Source organism: Enhydra lutris, unplaced genomic scaffold, assembly GCF_002288905.1.
Source record: "Enhydra lutris kenyoni isolate GAN:26980312 unplaced genomic scaffold, ASM228890v2 scaffoldscaffold7, whole genome shotgun sequence".
Lineage (NCBI taxonomy): Eukaryota > Metazoa > Chordata > Mammalia > Carnivora > Mustelidae > Enhydra > Enhydra lutris.
This window is the reverse complement of record NW_019154091.1, coordinates 7,656,055-7,669,619: the sequence shown is the minus strand read 5'-3', so window position 1 is coordinate 7,669,619 and position 13,565 is coordinate 7,656,055. Positions and strand designations below refer to the sequence as shown.

Below are 13,565 nucleotides of genomic sequence, written 5' to 3'. Positions count from 1 at the left end.
GATTTCCAAATAAAGTGCCACTCCTGAGACATGTAATCTTAAATGTTTCATTAATTTGTATTATTTTAAAAATTATTATGCTAAACATCTGGCATGGTCTTTTTGTTTCTGTTTACCTTTTGGAATGTTGAGTAGAATTGGTTCTCTATTTTTCTGTTGATTGGAAAAATTCTTTATCATTTATCATTTTCTACTGGCATATTAAAGCGAGGGGGAAAGATTGCACTCTCTACTTCTCTCCAAGCCTTGGACCCAAGTATGTTAGAAAGAAAAGTTGAAAGGAGAAGTATTTGCTCATTTCAGCTTTCTAATAAAACATACTCTGATATCAATTTTTTAAAAAATTTTTTAATGATTTTATTTATTTATTTGAGAGAGAGAGAGAGAGAGAGAGAGAGAGAGAGAGCATGAGAGGAGAGAGCGATCAGCGGGAGAAGCAGACTCCCCGCCGAGCAGGGAGTCCAATGTGGGACTCGATCCCAGGACTCCAGGATCATGACCTGAGCCGAAGGCAGTTGCTTAACCAACTGAGCCACCCAGGTGCCCCATCTGATATCAATTTTATAATGAGACTGGACTTGTTTTGCCTGGCATTCAAGGCCCTGTTTGGCCTAGTCCTACCTACTTTTTCAAACTTTATTTCACCATTTTCCTATGTACATTCTCTTCCACAGTCAGCTTTAGTTTAACACTATTGCCTGGTTCCACAGAAATATTTCCAGTTCTTAGCACTTTGGATCAGGTAGGTAGTATCAGATTTATGCAACTATTCATGTATATATCCTTTCCCTGGATGGGAATTAACAGTTGTTACTTATCTTAAATACTAAGTTATTCAGCTCAACACAACACACCTACATTTAACAAATTCCTACAAGCTTATTTATTCTCTTAGAGAATTGCCCTATGGGATTCACCATGAATGTGCCCCCTTCATATGATGGTTCACTACAACAGGGCATGTGCAAATTAGATTGCTGGCCAGAGAAACTTTTCCTGTCCATGCTGGAGCCCAGGTTTTAATGACCAGGTAAAGCTTTATAAATAAGGTGGACAAGTTATTCTGAGAAATGCCTCAGGCGTACGAAGGCATGAAGTCCTGAAACCATGGGGAGTATCAGAATTTATATTTGACTCAATATTTTCTAAGCATAAGGTATAAAGAAATGAGTGGTTTATGCTAGAGAGGTAGCTAAGGGCCTGTGAGAGAAGCCCAAAGAGTAGTAATTAGTAATAAATTGTGCATGAGAGGGGCTCCTCTTTTTATGATTTCAGTGTCTGTTTCCCCTAGGGTTCACAGAGAATCTGCCCCAAACAGCTTATCTCTAGTCTAGTCCACTGCCAGAATATCTTTTAAGTCATTTACTGATATAACTACCTCCTCCCAACCCAAGATATTATGATGTCAGTAATGTACCATTTCATGTAGAAAGCTACTCCAGACAGGAGGTGGTAGTTTATGATCTTTTTAGAATGATTTAACATGGATCTTTTAAGTGGAAATATTTTCTTTTTTTAATAATTTTTTATTTTTTTATCAACATATAATGTATTACTAGCCCCAGGGGTACAGGTCTGTGAATTGCCAGGTTTACACACTTCACAGCACTCACCATAGCACATACCTTCCCCAATGTCCATAACCCCAGCCACCCTCTCTCTACCTCCGCCCCCCCGCAACCCTAAGTTTGTTTTGTGAGATTAAGAGTCTCTTATGGTTTGTCTCCCTCCCAATCCCATCTTGTTTCATTTATTCTTTTCCTACCCTCCAAACCCCCCATGTTGCCTCTCAACTTCCTCATATCAGGGAGATCATATGATAATTGTCTTTAAGTGGAAATATTTTCTTAATTGTTAATTTCCTACACCAAAACATGTAGGGCTATATGTCCCAGAAATATGGGGAATTCATAATTGATCAGATAATCTTATTATTTGTCCTTTATTTAAAGCAGTGGGATCATGCAGTTTTAATTGTTGGGAAATAAGATCTGGAAGTAAACTTCCAGTTTCCTTAACAAAATCAGGGGAATTCTTAGACTCAAAACATTAATGGGCTTATGAATTTATGAAGATGGTTGATGACACTTGAAAATAGACAAATGTTTCCAACAGAGATAATTAATAAATATTTTTAATTAGATCCTGCGTTCATGGAAAGAATATGACCTGGCAGTAATGATTATAAATTATGGAAAAAAGATGTTGGATATCACATCAGCATGCAAATCTCTATTTGGTGTGTCTGACCAAGAAGAAATACAAGAGGAGGTAATTGATTTTTGTTTCTCATCTTAAAAATATACTTATTTGAGTCTCTTTTTTTTTTTTAAGATTTTATTTATTTATTTGACAGACAAGAGATCACAAGTAGGCAGAGAAGCAGACAGAGAGAGAGAGAGGAGGAAGCAGGCTCCCCACTAAGCAGAGAGCCCAATGTGGGGCTCGATCCCAGGACCCTGGGATCACGACCTGAACCGAAGGCAGAGGCTTCAACACACTGAGCCACCCAGGCGTCCCTTATTTGAGTCTCTTAAGGGTCATGTGGTTTTAGCAAATGTGTTAGAACATTGATCAGTTTTAAATTAGTCATATTTATATAAACAAAAAGTAATATATGGTGAAGACCTTCCTTAAAGGAATTCCTGCTAGAATACTGAAGGGTCCCCTCTCACCAGTACTGATCAGTAATCAGGCATTGATAGAGAGCTTCTGACACCCAGCAGAACCTAGAACTAAAAGCCCTCTAAAGTCTCCCTCAGATTGAGGATTTTATTATGCTGGGTGGGTTATCAAATGTAGTAAATACATGTCAGAGCTTTTTACTTTGTTCACAGTAGATTTTTCTTGAACTCACTGTGACACCTAAATTGTCTTCTTTATGAGACTGCTAATGCCTGAGACTGCTTTTTAATTATCTGCCTGCCAAGCATGGGTCTTATGGTAGGGTCTCTTATAGAGACCATGTGGTTATGTGTTTTTGTGGATCAAATTGTGAAATGTTGCTGAGTTTATTGGGTTTCTGAGGAGCACTAGGAATCACTTGAAGCCCCTTCACTGCCTGGTGTAGGGGTGGAGACTATCACTTCTGGACTCTGTTTCCATTGGAATAGCCCTATTTCTGTCTCTCTTATATGCTGAATTATATGTAAGTGTTTGTTTGCTTGCCACAAAAAAGCTTCAAAAATCACCACTGTTTTCCTGGATGCATTTTTTTTTTTTAGGCCATAATTTTTTTTTTGGGATGGGGGTTATTTTGTCTAGAGAGAGTTTTGATTAAGCTGGATGCAGTTTGAGGGCTTTTTCCACCGAGTGATGTTCACTCTCAGAGTCCATCAGCTGGGCTGTTTATGCCACCCAGGCCTTGAGTCACAACCCTGTCCCTTCACATCACTCTAGGGCAGGACTCCTTGCTTCTTTCTGTGGAGCCTCAAGCCCAGCAGAAGGTCATGCTACTTCTTTCTAAGGCTGTAGGGACTGAGAAGCTAGTACCAAATTTAGAGGAGTCAGAACTCCTTATAGCCATTCAAGGTCCCTTTAAGCCTATAGGGGCTTGGGAGGGTTTTTATCTTGTTTTGGTTTTTTGTTTTTTTGGAGAACAGGAGACATTAACACCTTCAGTTCTCAGGCTCAGACTGTTGAAAACATGGTGGGGAGTCTGATCACAAACCTGCCAATGCTTAATCCACTAATTGCCGATCTTGTTATGTTTCACTGAAAGGCAAAGCAGCAAAGGCAATTAGCTTAGTTGTAAAGAAGCTCCTCAGGGAAAAAGAAAGGAAAAAGGAAAAAGGAATACATTTCTGAGGGCAGGCTGGGCATTTTCTTTTGAGGATTTTTTAGAGTTTGACCCTCATCTGCTTTCAAAAGAGTTTGTGTATTGGATGAAAGGGGTGGTGCTAGTTGGGGGGGGTAGTTACTGGAAGGGAGAAGGGAAGAGAAGAAATATTTTGGCCAACCTATATAAAACACTGAGTGTTACGTTTGTCATTTAGTTAGAATGAAATGACTGTGACTATTATTAATTTATATCACTTGGCCATGTAGATCATAGTTTTGTCTACCAAGTATGAAAGTATGAAATAATAATTTAAAGATTATTACTTGAAAGTGACAATTGTTGAAACATGTTGAGGTACATTCTGACACTTAACCAATGTTTTTAGGGTTCTTCTAAGAAGTCTTCCAAGCCTAAGAAGCCACAGCAGATATTATTACCTGAAAAAATAAATGAACAGCTGGCCTTGTTGGAGACACACCTACTCAAACTGACAAAGCAATGTAGTAATTTTTTTTTCCTTTCTAGATACTTATGTTTAGTGTTATGTTTTTTAAAATCAGAAAATATTTTGCTAAAAGGATTAAGATGAGATTAGCATTTGGTAAATCCTTTAAGGTACTTTTACATTATGCCAGTAATCCTAGCAATACTTTGTTAATAACGGATTGTTAACCACTCCCGCCTCCCCCACATGGTTCATGAAGATTAAGTGATTTATTTACGATTACATAGCTGGCTTGTTTTAGAGCCTAAATCTTCTGATTCTAAAGCAGGGTTTTTTCCCCCTCAGCATTATTGCCAATTTGGGCCAGCTAATTCTTTGCTGTGGGGTACCACAGGACGCTGAGCAGAATCCCTGGCCTTTATCTGTACATACCTGGTACACCATCCCGCCAGCTGTGACAATCACCTGGGAGGCAAATGTTGCCAGATATATCGGAGAGGAGGACACAAAATTGAGAATCACTACTTTAGGCAAAAATGTAACCGAGAAATAAAAGGATAGCGTGGAAGTTGTTAATGTGTGAATGATCTGAATCACGGTCTACCCAAGTGAAAGAGTAGTTTAATTTTAGGTCATTGTGCGAAATAGTAATTTCATAATGGACCAATGTTAACACGATGATTGGAATTTTGGAGTTTGCAGTTTGGAAATCTGCTTAAGAAATTGATTTAGTTTCTGGTGATGAAAAATATTATCACACTTTTTAAAAGCAGGTACTTCAAATATTTTAGAAGAACAAGAGAGCACCTTTTCTCTCTTAATTTTTCTCAAGTAAGAGGTTCCACTTTGGGGCCCTCAGCCTCTTTGGAGCTGACTCCACTCATAGAATTCAGTGTCCCTCCACCTCTCTTATTGTGTACCTCAGTTATATTTGGGTCCAGAATTCCCAAACCTGGATATTTTTCTCTCTCTCTCAGTATGTTCCAAGTCTGTTTCAAGTTCAATTTATGGGTTGAACCCAAGACTCTATTATTCACATAACCAGTAAACCTGATTTTTTTTTTTTTTTAAGATTTTCTTTACTCACAAGGGAAAGAGAGAGAATGCATACACACACAAGTAGGAAGGGAGGCAGAGGAAGAAGCAGGTTCCCCACTGAGCAGGGAGCCCGACGCGGGGCTCAATCCCAAGACCCCAAGATTGTGACCTGAGCTGAAGGCGTATGCTTAGCTGAGCCACCCGCGTGCCCCAAAATGTAAAGTGTTTTAGAAATGTGAACTATTTTCATATTATCAATACAAACTAAGAAGTACAGTATAATGTTACTAGTTAAATAATAGATTTAATAACAAGACAGTAATAAAAATAATAGTTTTATACTGTGCTTTCTGTGTGCCAGGAACTATGTTAAATGTTTTATATGTATACATCTAACTCTTATATAAGAACCATATGGGGGAAGTACTATTATCCTCATTTTAAAGTAAAGAAACTGAGGCAGAGAGATTTTGAGTAACTTCCCTAGGTCTAATAACTAAAAAGTATCAGTGTTAAAATTTGAACCCAGACAGCCTGGCTCCAGTAGTTGTACTGTTCATTATCTATACTTTACTGTCTTTTAAAGGTGATTTTGAAAACAAGAAGTTAATATAATTGGTATATTTTGAAGTCTGGGATTTGCTGATATACGACAGATACTGAATATGAGAGACTCATACCGTGGACACTATGCACCTATTTGGTGGTGGACTCCTTGGCTTTTGGGGGGGAAAAATGAAAATAATTGAGATCACTGGAGTTTTTAAACTCCAGAATATAATGATATAGCTGACATTTTGAAGGCACATAATTTAAAATGAATATTTGAGCATTTTCCTATTTTTTATTCCTTCCAAAGAATTTTCGTTTTTGGTCATTCATGCTAAATGGAACCTACAACTTACTAATTTTTTAAACCTTAGATGTTACAACTGAACTCTCAGGAGCAGAGGACCCTATATTTCTTTACCCTATTGTTTTAAACTGGTCGGTCAAAGGTGCTGTGAAAGAAGGTAGGTAACCTAAATGTATATATGCTGTTCATTCAATTTTCTACTGAAGATCATTTATTCTGTGGGTTCTGTGGTTGTCTGAAAGCTTTCACCTTTCTAGTCTCTTGCCTAGAAGGTAAGTAGGTTCTTACCCATTCAGAATAATGTAGAATATTGACTATAAGTAATGTGATTTAAAGTCTGGAAAGACAGAACCTTGATGGTGACTTATTTTGGTAGTAAATGATATTAAGCTTGTGAAAACTAGGGAATTGAAAAATGTGAGTGATCTTTAAGTACAGCTGTGAAGAAATAGCAATGTTACTGTTTAACTCAAAGTGAAAAAAATTAGGGTAACTAGTAATTCTGATAATTATCAGCAATTTATTCCCCTAACTTGTCATATAGTAGAGGCAAATTTAATGAACTATTTCTCAACATTGAGATATTTGGAAAAATAAATGAAATATATACTATAAAGGATTATTTGATCTTAGACAGGAGTTCTTGCCACATTTACTGTTACACTTCTTTTTTTTCCACAGTTATGAAATTTAAGCAGAGACCTAGATTCCTAGAATTCTTCACACAAGTTATGCTAAAATGTATGAATGATGAAAAATTTCATCTTATGGTGGAGATAACAAATCCTGTTTATGACTTCTTGAAAAGGTATTTGTAATATATATTTTATTAATATTTATAACTTTAAAAGATAGGTAACATTGTCACTTTAAGATATATAAGATGGATGAAAAAGAAGATGGGGTACACACTGGGGGGGCGGTAAAGAGCCACCAAAGAGAGAGTGAGGATTTGTGTCTGTGTATGTAAATAAATAAGTAAACAAACAAAAAACAAACATTTTCTTCCAAGGACTGGGCTTTTGCTTCACCATTGGGCATAGACCTCTCTCTCATTTTAGTAAAAAAGAAACATCAATAACACGAGGTCTATTGAAACAATGGTAGCAAAAGAGAAACATTCTCAAAAAAACATATAGAAAAAATTCTTCCTAAAACAGGCCCTTCACTTATTAGAACTAAAGCTTGGAATATATGTACTTCATATTCTCAAATGATAAAGGAGGAAGTTGCTTTTATTAAATGAAACAGGAGTCCCAGAATTAATCAGAAAGTGCTATTAAATTAAAAAGATTGTAGCTGAGATTAGAAGTTTGGAAGCTGTGATTGACATTCTTAATTCCAAAGAGAAACAGAAAATACTTTTGGTTTGCCGTGTAATTTAGAGGGCTGACTATGGAGGTCCAACCTAAGAATAATAGATACTCTGAAAGAGAAAAGCAGAGTGAGTGGCTTAGCAGTATTGACCAGTGGTATAACAAAAGACTCAAAGTTGGAGATTGAGCAGTATGACTGAGTTCAAAACAAAGGTAATGATTTCAGTTTTCAAGGCTGAGCAGATGTTTTAAGATGCTCTGCTCCAAGTCCAGGGAATATACAGGAGGAACAGATGGAACACCTTGATTTCTACCTTGATAGGAATATCTATTTTCTTTTTATGTTTGTATGCTTAACATATTTTTGCACAAAGAAAATACTCTGCAACAGGCAAATGTGCAGCTGTATTCTCTTCCAATTTTATGGTTTCACAATTTATATTTAATGTTTTAATCCATATGGAATTTATTTTGATATGGGGATTTAGGTTAAACTTTAGGTTCCCCAGTTTACCAGTTGTCCTGGTAACATTTAAAGAATGATCTCTTTGTTACTTATTTTCAGTTCTGCCTTTTCATATTCAAAGTGGGTGATTCTACTAATAATGCTTATAAATCACAATGAAGATATTTCATGAATTTTCATGTTTTACATAACAAAAAATATCAATGTATATGGAAATAACTCCTGAAATAACTGATTTCACAAAATATAATAGTATTGAGAGAGTTTAACATGCTACTTTAAAAAGAACAAAAGGACACAGAAAAAATATATATTTAACAAGACTAATTTCATATATATACACGGACAATTGAGACTAAACATCCTTTAATGCATTCATTAAATTTTTAAAAAAGTAATATTTAAGTTGCAAAATAAGGCTCAGTAGAAAACCTAGACTAAAATTTGTAAAGACCACATTCTCTTACAGTATAATAAAACTGAAATTTTATAATAAAATACATTACTGTTGTATATATAATTATTGGATCAAAAAAGAAATCTAACCAAAAGTGTAGAGACTTTTGAAAGTAATGATGATGAGAAAAGTTAGTATCAAATGTGCTCAAACAGCAATTAGAAATTCTTAGCTTTAGAAGCCTCTATTACTAAGAAAAATAAAATGAATTTTTATTGAACTCAAGCAATTAGGAAAATAAAATAGATATAAGAAAGCAGAAAACAGAAAATGAAAATGCAAATTGAAATTAAACAATTAGAAGTTGGTTTTAAAATCATATAATTGAAGGCACACTTGGGTGGCTCAATTGGTTATGAAGCATTGGACCCTTGACTTCAGTTCAGGTCATGGTCTCAGTTGTAAGATTGAACTCCCATATGGTTCCATGCCTGTTTGAGAATATTGCTCTTCCTTTCCCTCTGCACCCCCACCTCCCTCTCTTAAAAAAAAAAAGTAGTAATTTAATTGATAGCTGCTAGAGCTAGTTCTTTGAAGATATTAATAAATTAGGTGAATTTCCAGCCACTGTAATAAGAAAAAGTGAAATACAAGTAATCCAAAGAAGTAATAATCCTAAATTTGGAAGGGTTTAAACAAACATTAGGTAGCAGCATATACAATTTAATATGAATGAATTTGAAATTTCTCATGGAAAGTGATGATAATCTGGAAAAATTTAAATTATAAAAATTGACTGAAGTATTAAAAAGAATTTGAATGGCTCAGCTTTTTTTGTTAGGCTGGTTCTTTCATAATTTAAAGGAACAAATAAGTTTTACTTTATATAAAGCTACTTCAACACATGGGTATAAAATTTCCTAGAAAATTTATCACAGGCGTCTCTGATAACAGGTTTATAAAAAGAAGTTAAAATATAGAAAATTATGAATCAGTCTTACTTAGCAGTATATAGAAACAAAAATCATAAAATAGCTTATAAATTCAGTGTTGAAAATATAGATCTTATTATTAACATAAATATAGTAAAAAATCTGTCAATGCAATTATTACTGGCAGTCAAAGGAGCCTATGGTAGATGCTAAAAAGTCATGTGGTGAAATTCAACAACCGTTCTTGGCAAATTAGGATTAGAAGAATAGTTTCTCTTAAAATAAGCTTTATAATAAGGAAACTTATTATTCCCTCTATCACTTAATATTGTTCTGAAAAGTCTTGCCTATGCATTAAAATAAGAAATAGAAATTAGGATTAGAATTCATGTGATTATCACATAATAGGGTCTCAAAAATGTTTATCAAATGGATTCCACAGTGAAATAGTCTGAAAGGGAGAAAAAATGATTGGTATTTGCAAATAATAATTTTTTAAACTTAAGCTAATTAACTGACAACTATCAGAAATAATAATAGAATTCCATAGGATTCTAGCTCGCTACAAAACCAATAGCTTTCCCATATCAACTAGAAAGTATAATGGAAAGATGATCCCATTTCTATGAAGCATGGGATTAAATTTATCAGGATTTGTGAGGGGACTTAGGCTAATAAAAGAAGACCAAACATTTTTACTAAGAGATATTTTTTAAATGACTTGGATAAATGGGGATATAGTGCATTTCTTGATGGGCAGATGGACTACTGTAATTTCTATTATCTTCAAATTAATTTGTTGATTTAATGTAATTCCAATCATGTTAGCTTTATGGAATTGTGTAGAATAATAAAAAAATATTCAAAAAATGAAAGAGCAGAAGAGATTTGTATTATTAGATAAAGTGTAACAGAGTTCTGTTTGTGAAATAACAGGTAGACAGCTATTGGGATTCAAAGTTTCACGTTAGAAACAGGTAGTAATATAAGTAATCAACACAATGACTAAGCCATGAAATCAAAGATCGATAGCATTGACTACATAGAAATTTTCAAATACCATTTTTCATAACATGCCATAAACAAAATAAAAAGCTAGGAGGAAGCATTCTGTGAAGAGGTTGAGAAGTGGAGGAGTTTAATTGTTCAAGGCGTGAAAGTTCTTCAAAGCATGGAAGTGAATGTTGAGAAGATAGCAGGATGGCAATTGTTTATTTGTGACCTCCTCTCCTTTGCATCTCTTTCTGCAATAACAGCAACCAGCTTTCTGGGGGGTGGGAGATTCAGGTAGGGAAGTGACCAACCTGCTTAGGAAATGCAGTGCAAGTTGCAGAGGTTGGATCCCCATCTCCCCGTGGTCACTGGTCTAAGCTTCTTAGTTCAGGCAGAATAAACATTTGCCGAAATGAATGCTAATTAGCTGGGGGACACTTGGAATTGCTGCAGCTGCTCTGGAGTCCTAACCAACCCCAGGATCCAGGATGATCATCATCAAAATTGAAGACTAAGATAGATTTGGAACCCTAAACCATGTAACTAGCTATCCCAACTCACCCAGTCATTTCATTAGCCTTCTATTGATGTGACCCTACATTTTATTCCCTTTAAAGTTTTGGACCCCAGTTATCATGTGATAGGAGGTTTTTTTTTTTTTTTTTTTTTTTTAAGATCTTATTTATTTACTTGAGAATGAGAATGCATGTGGAGGGAAGAACGGGAGGGAGGGAGAGGGACAATTTGACTCTGTGCTGACTTGGTGCTCAATCCCAGGACCGTGAGATCATGACCTGATCCCAAACTGAGAGTTGGTTGCTTAACTGACTTGTCCAAGCTCCTAGCCACTTAACCAGCTGAGCCACCCGGGCACCCCCAATTATAGCAGGATTTTGCTGGAATTAGCAAAAACTTACTCAAAGAAATATAATTTTTAGAAAATATATAAGTTGCAGGGAAAATAAGTATGAGTAGAAGGAGAGATAATAAGAGATTTAACAGTATTTGAAGAATTATCATAGGGGTCCATGGCAGATTGAAAAAAATGAGATTAAGAACTTCAATAAATGATTAGGGGAAGAGAAAAGTTTCTGTAGTCAGATAAAATGCTTAGGACCTGTTGGTATCCAGAAAGTAATAGTGGCTAGGAGCCTGGACATTATGGAACCAAAGAGACTGAAATCTGTTGCAAGCAAGATAGCTTGTCCAAGGTCACTCTTACATCATTATCTTTTCTGTTTTGAAGGAACATATTCATGTTGTTTTATTTTCAATCCAGTTCTGTTTTTCCTATGTCACACATCAGCTGTCATCACATCTTGTGGTATGATTTACATTTTGTTCTTTCAAGAGGCTAGCTCTTCCTTGATGTTCAGGAATATCACAATCTAATTTATGCATGAGGCACAAACAATTTTAGATATTCTTCTTTTATAATTTCAGTGACAACATTCATTAAAGATTTATTGTTTTGGTATAGTTTTGCAAATTCTTACAGATCCTTTTAACTGACTTTGTCTTTTTATATCAGGAGGAATGAGTCCCTACTTGGAATAAGAAAAACGAAATATAAGGATAATGTTCTGTGTAAAAAGACAACCAAATCTTTGAAGAAGTTCAAAGCTGCAGTAATGGAAATTGGAAGAGTAAGTTTCTTATGAGTTTTGAATTTTAAGTTAATGAAATAAGAGATTCACATATCTAAAGATGATTAGCTACATTATAATTTATTATAATATGAAACAAGGAAATATCAACAAATAATTTTATTATTATACAGTACATTATAATTCTTTTTCTTTACTTTTTTTTTGAGAGAGAGAGAAAAAGAGAGCGCTGGCATGCGTGTATAAGTGGGAGGGAGGAGGAGCAGAGGGAGAGAGAGAATCTTACTTAAGCAGGCTACACTTTGAGCCTGACTTGGGGCTTGATCTTAACAACTTTGAGATCATAATCTGAACCCAAATTAAGAGTTGGACACTTAACTGACTGGGCCACCCAGGTGTCCCAGTACATTATAATTCTTAAGTTATCACATGGCTATTTTTATAATCATATTTTCTTGTTTCTTTTGATAGTAATTTTAATTGAGTGGTATAAAGAAATCACTGTATTTCAATGTCAAGAGATAAGCATTAGAATATGAGTAAATTATAATATTATGTTTAGAGTTTAGCTTTAATTTGTAACATTTTTGTCATCTCTCATATTAAGACCGTAGAACTGTTGCCAAGGAGAAGAAGTAAAAGAAATGAAACTCTAAGAGAATTTTTTCCCAAAAATCCATCTGTTTCTGAAATGGTGGAACATGAAAGGTATTAACTGATTAATTAATTCAGGAAATATTACTGTGTCGTTGGCATTATTTTCAGAGTGAGGGATATAATGGTGCACTAAATAGATAAGATCACTGCCCTTGGGGAGCTTACATACTAATGGCAGGAGCACAATAAATAAGTAAACACACAAATAAACAAGACAGTGTAAAATTTTGGTACATTTTATAAACTAAGTGAACAGGATGATATGTTATAGATTAACTGGCCTTGGGTGGAAGTGATGGCAGAAGTAGTTTAGATAGGGTGGTGAAAAGACCAGTTCATAAATTACTTTGCATTATTTGTGGTCCTTAAGTTCTTGTCCAAAAAAACTGAAACCATAAAACTTATCATGGTAAATGTTTAGCTTCTATTTTTATGAGTATGAACTTACAATTCTTAAATATTCTTTATATATCTTTATTATATACATAGAATGTCTTTCTTTATCTGTTTAATGATTTCAATTTTAAGAGCAACATGTACATATTAATAGAGCCACTCTCACTTTGCATTTACCTACTATCTGTTTATTCATTTTCTTTATTTAAATTATGATTTTTTATGCTATAAATGCTTATATTAAGAAAACAAGTTCAAATATACAATATTATACCACAAGGAACTAGAAAAAAAAGAAACTTGGCTGAAATTTAGTAGAGAAAGGAAATAACAAAGAAAAATCAGAAATAAATAAAATAGAGACCAGAATAAGCAATAACACAATATTGAAAGTAATGACCAGTTTTTCCAAAAAAGACGCAACAAACAAAAAACAAAACACCCTGAAATTGACAATGCTGTAATTACATCAACTAAGAAAAAAAAGAGAAGCCTCAGTCTCAAAAACCAAAATAAGGTGGGGCACCTGGGTGGCTCAGAGGGTTAAGCCTCTGCCTTCGGCTCAGGTCATGATCTCAGGGTCCTGGGATCGAGCCCTGCATCAGGCTCTCTGCTCAGCGCTGAGCCTGCTTCTCCCTCTCTCTCTGCTTGCCTCTCTGCCTACTTGTGATCTCTCTCTCT

The 13,565-nt window shown here is 35.0% G+C and overlaps 1 protein-coding gene across 1 annotated transcript in view; it reads left to right on the top strand.

Moving 5' to 3' along the window:
• The window catches only part of LOC111142202 (cilia and flagella associated protein 54), a 313,573-nt gene that overhangs the window by 133,528 nt on the left and 166,480 nt on the right, over positions 1-13,565 (top strand). The window contains exons 27-32 of the mRNA XM_022495227.1: positions 2,143-2,271; positions 4,167-4,281; positions 6,188-6,277; positions 6,802-6,928; positions 11,756-11,870; positions 12,439-12,539. Coding sequence (XP_022350935.1) covers positions 2,143-2,271; positions 4,167-4,281; positions 6,188-6,277; positions 6,802-6,928; positions 11,756-11,870; positions 12,439-12,539 — 677 coding nt within the window. The remainder of the gene's footprint in view (positions 1-2,142; positions 2,272-4,166; positions 4,282-6,187; positions 6,278-6,801; positions 6,929-11,755; positions 11,871-12,438; positions 12,540-13,565) is intronic.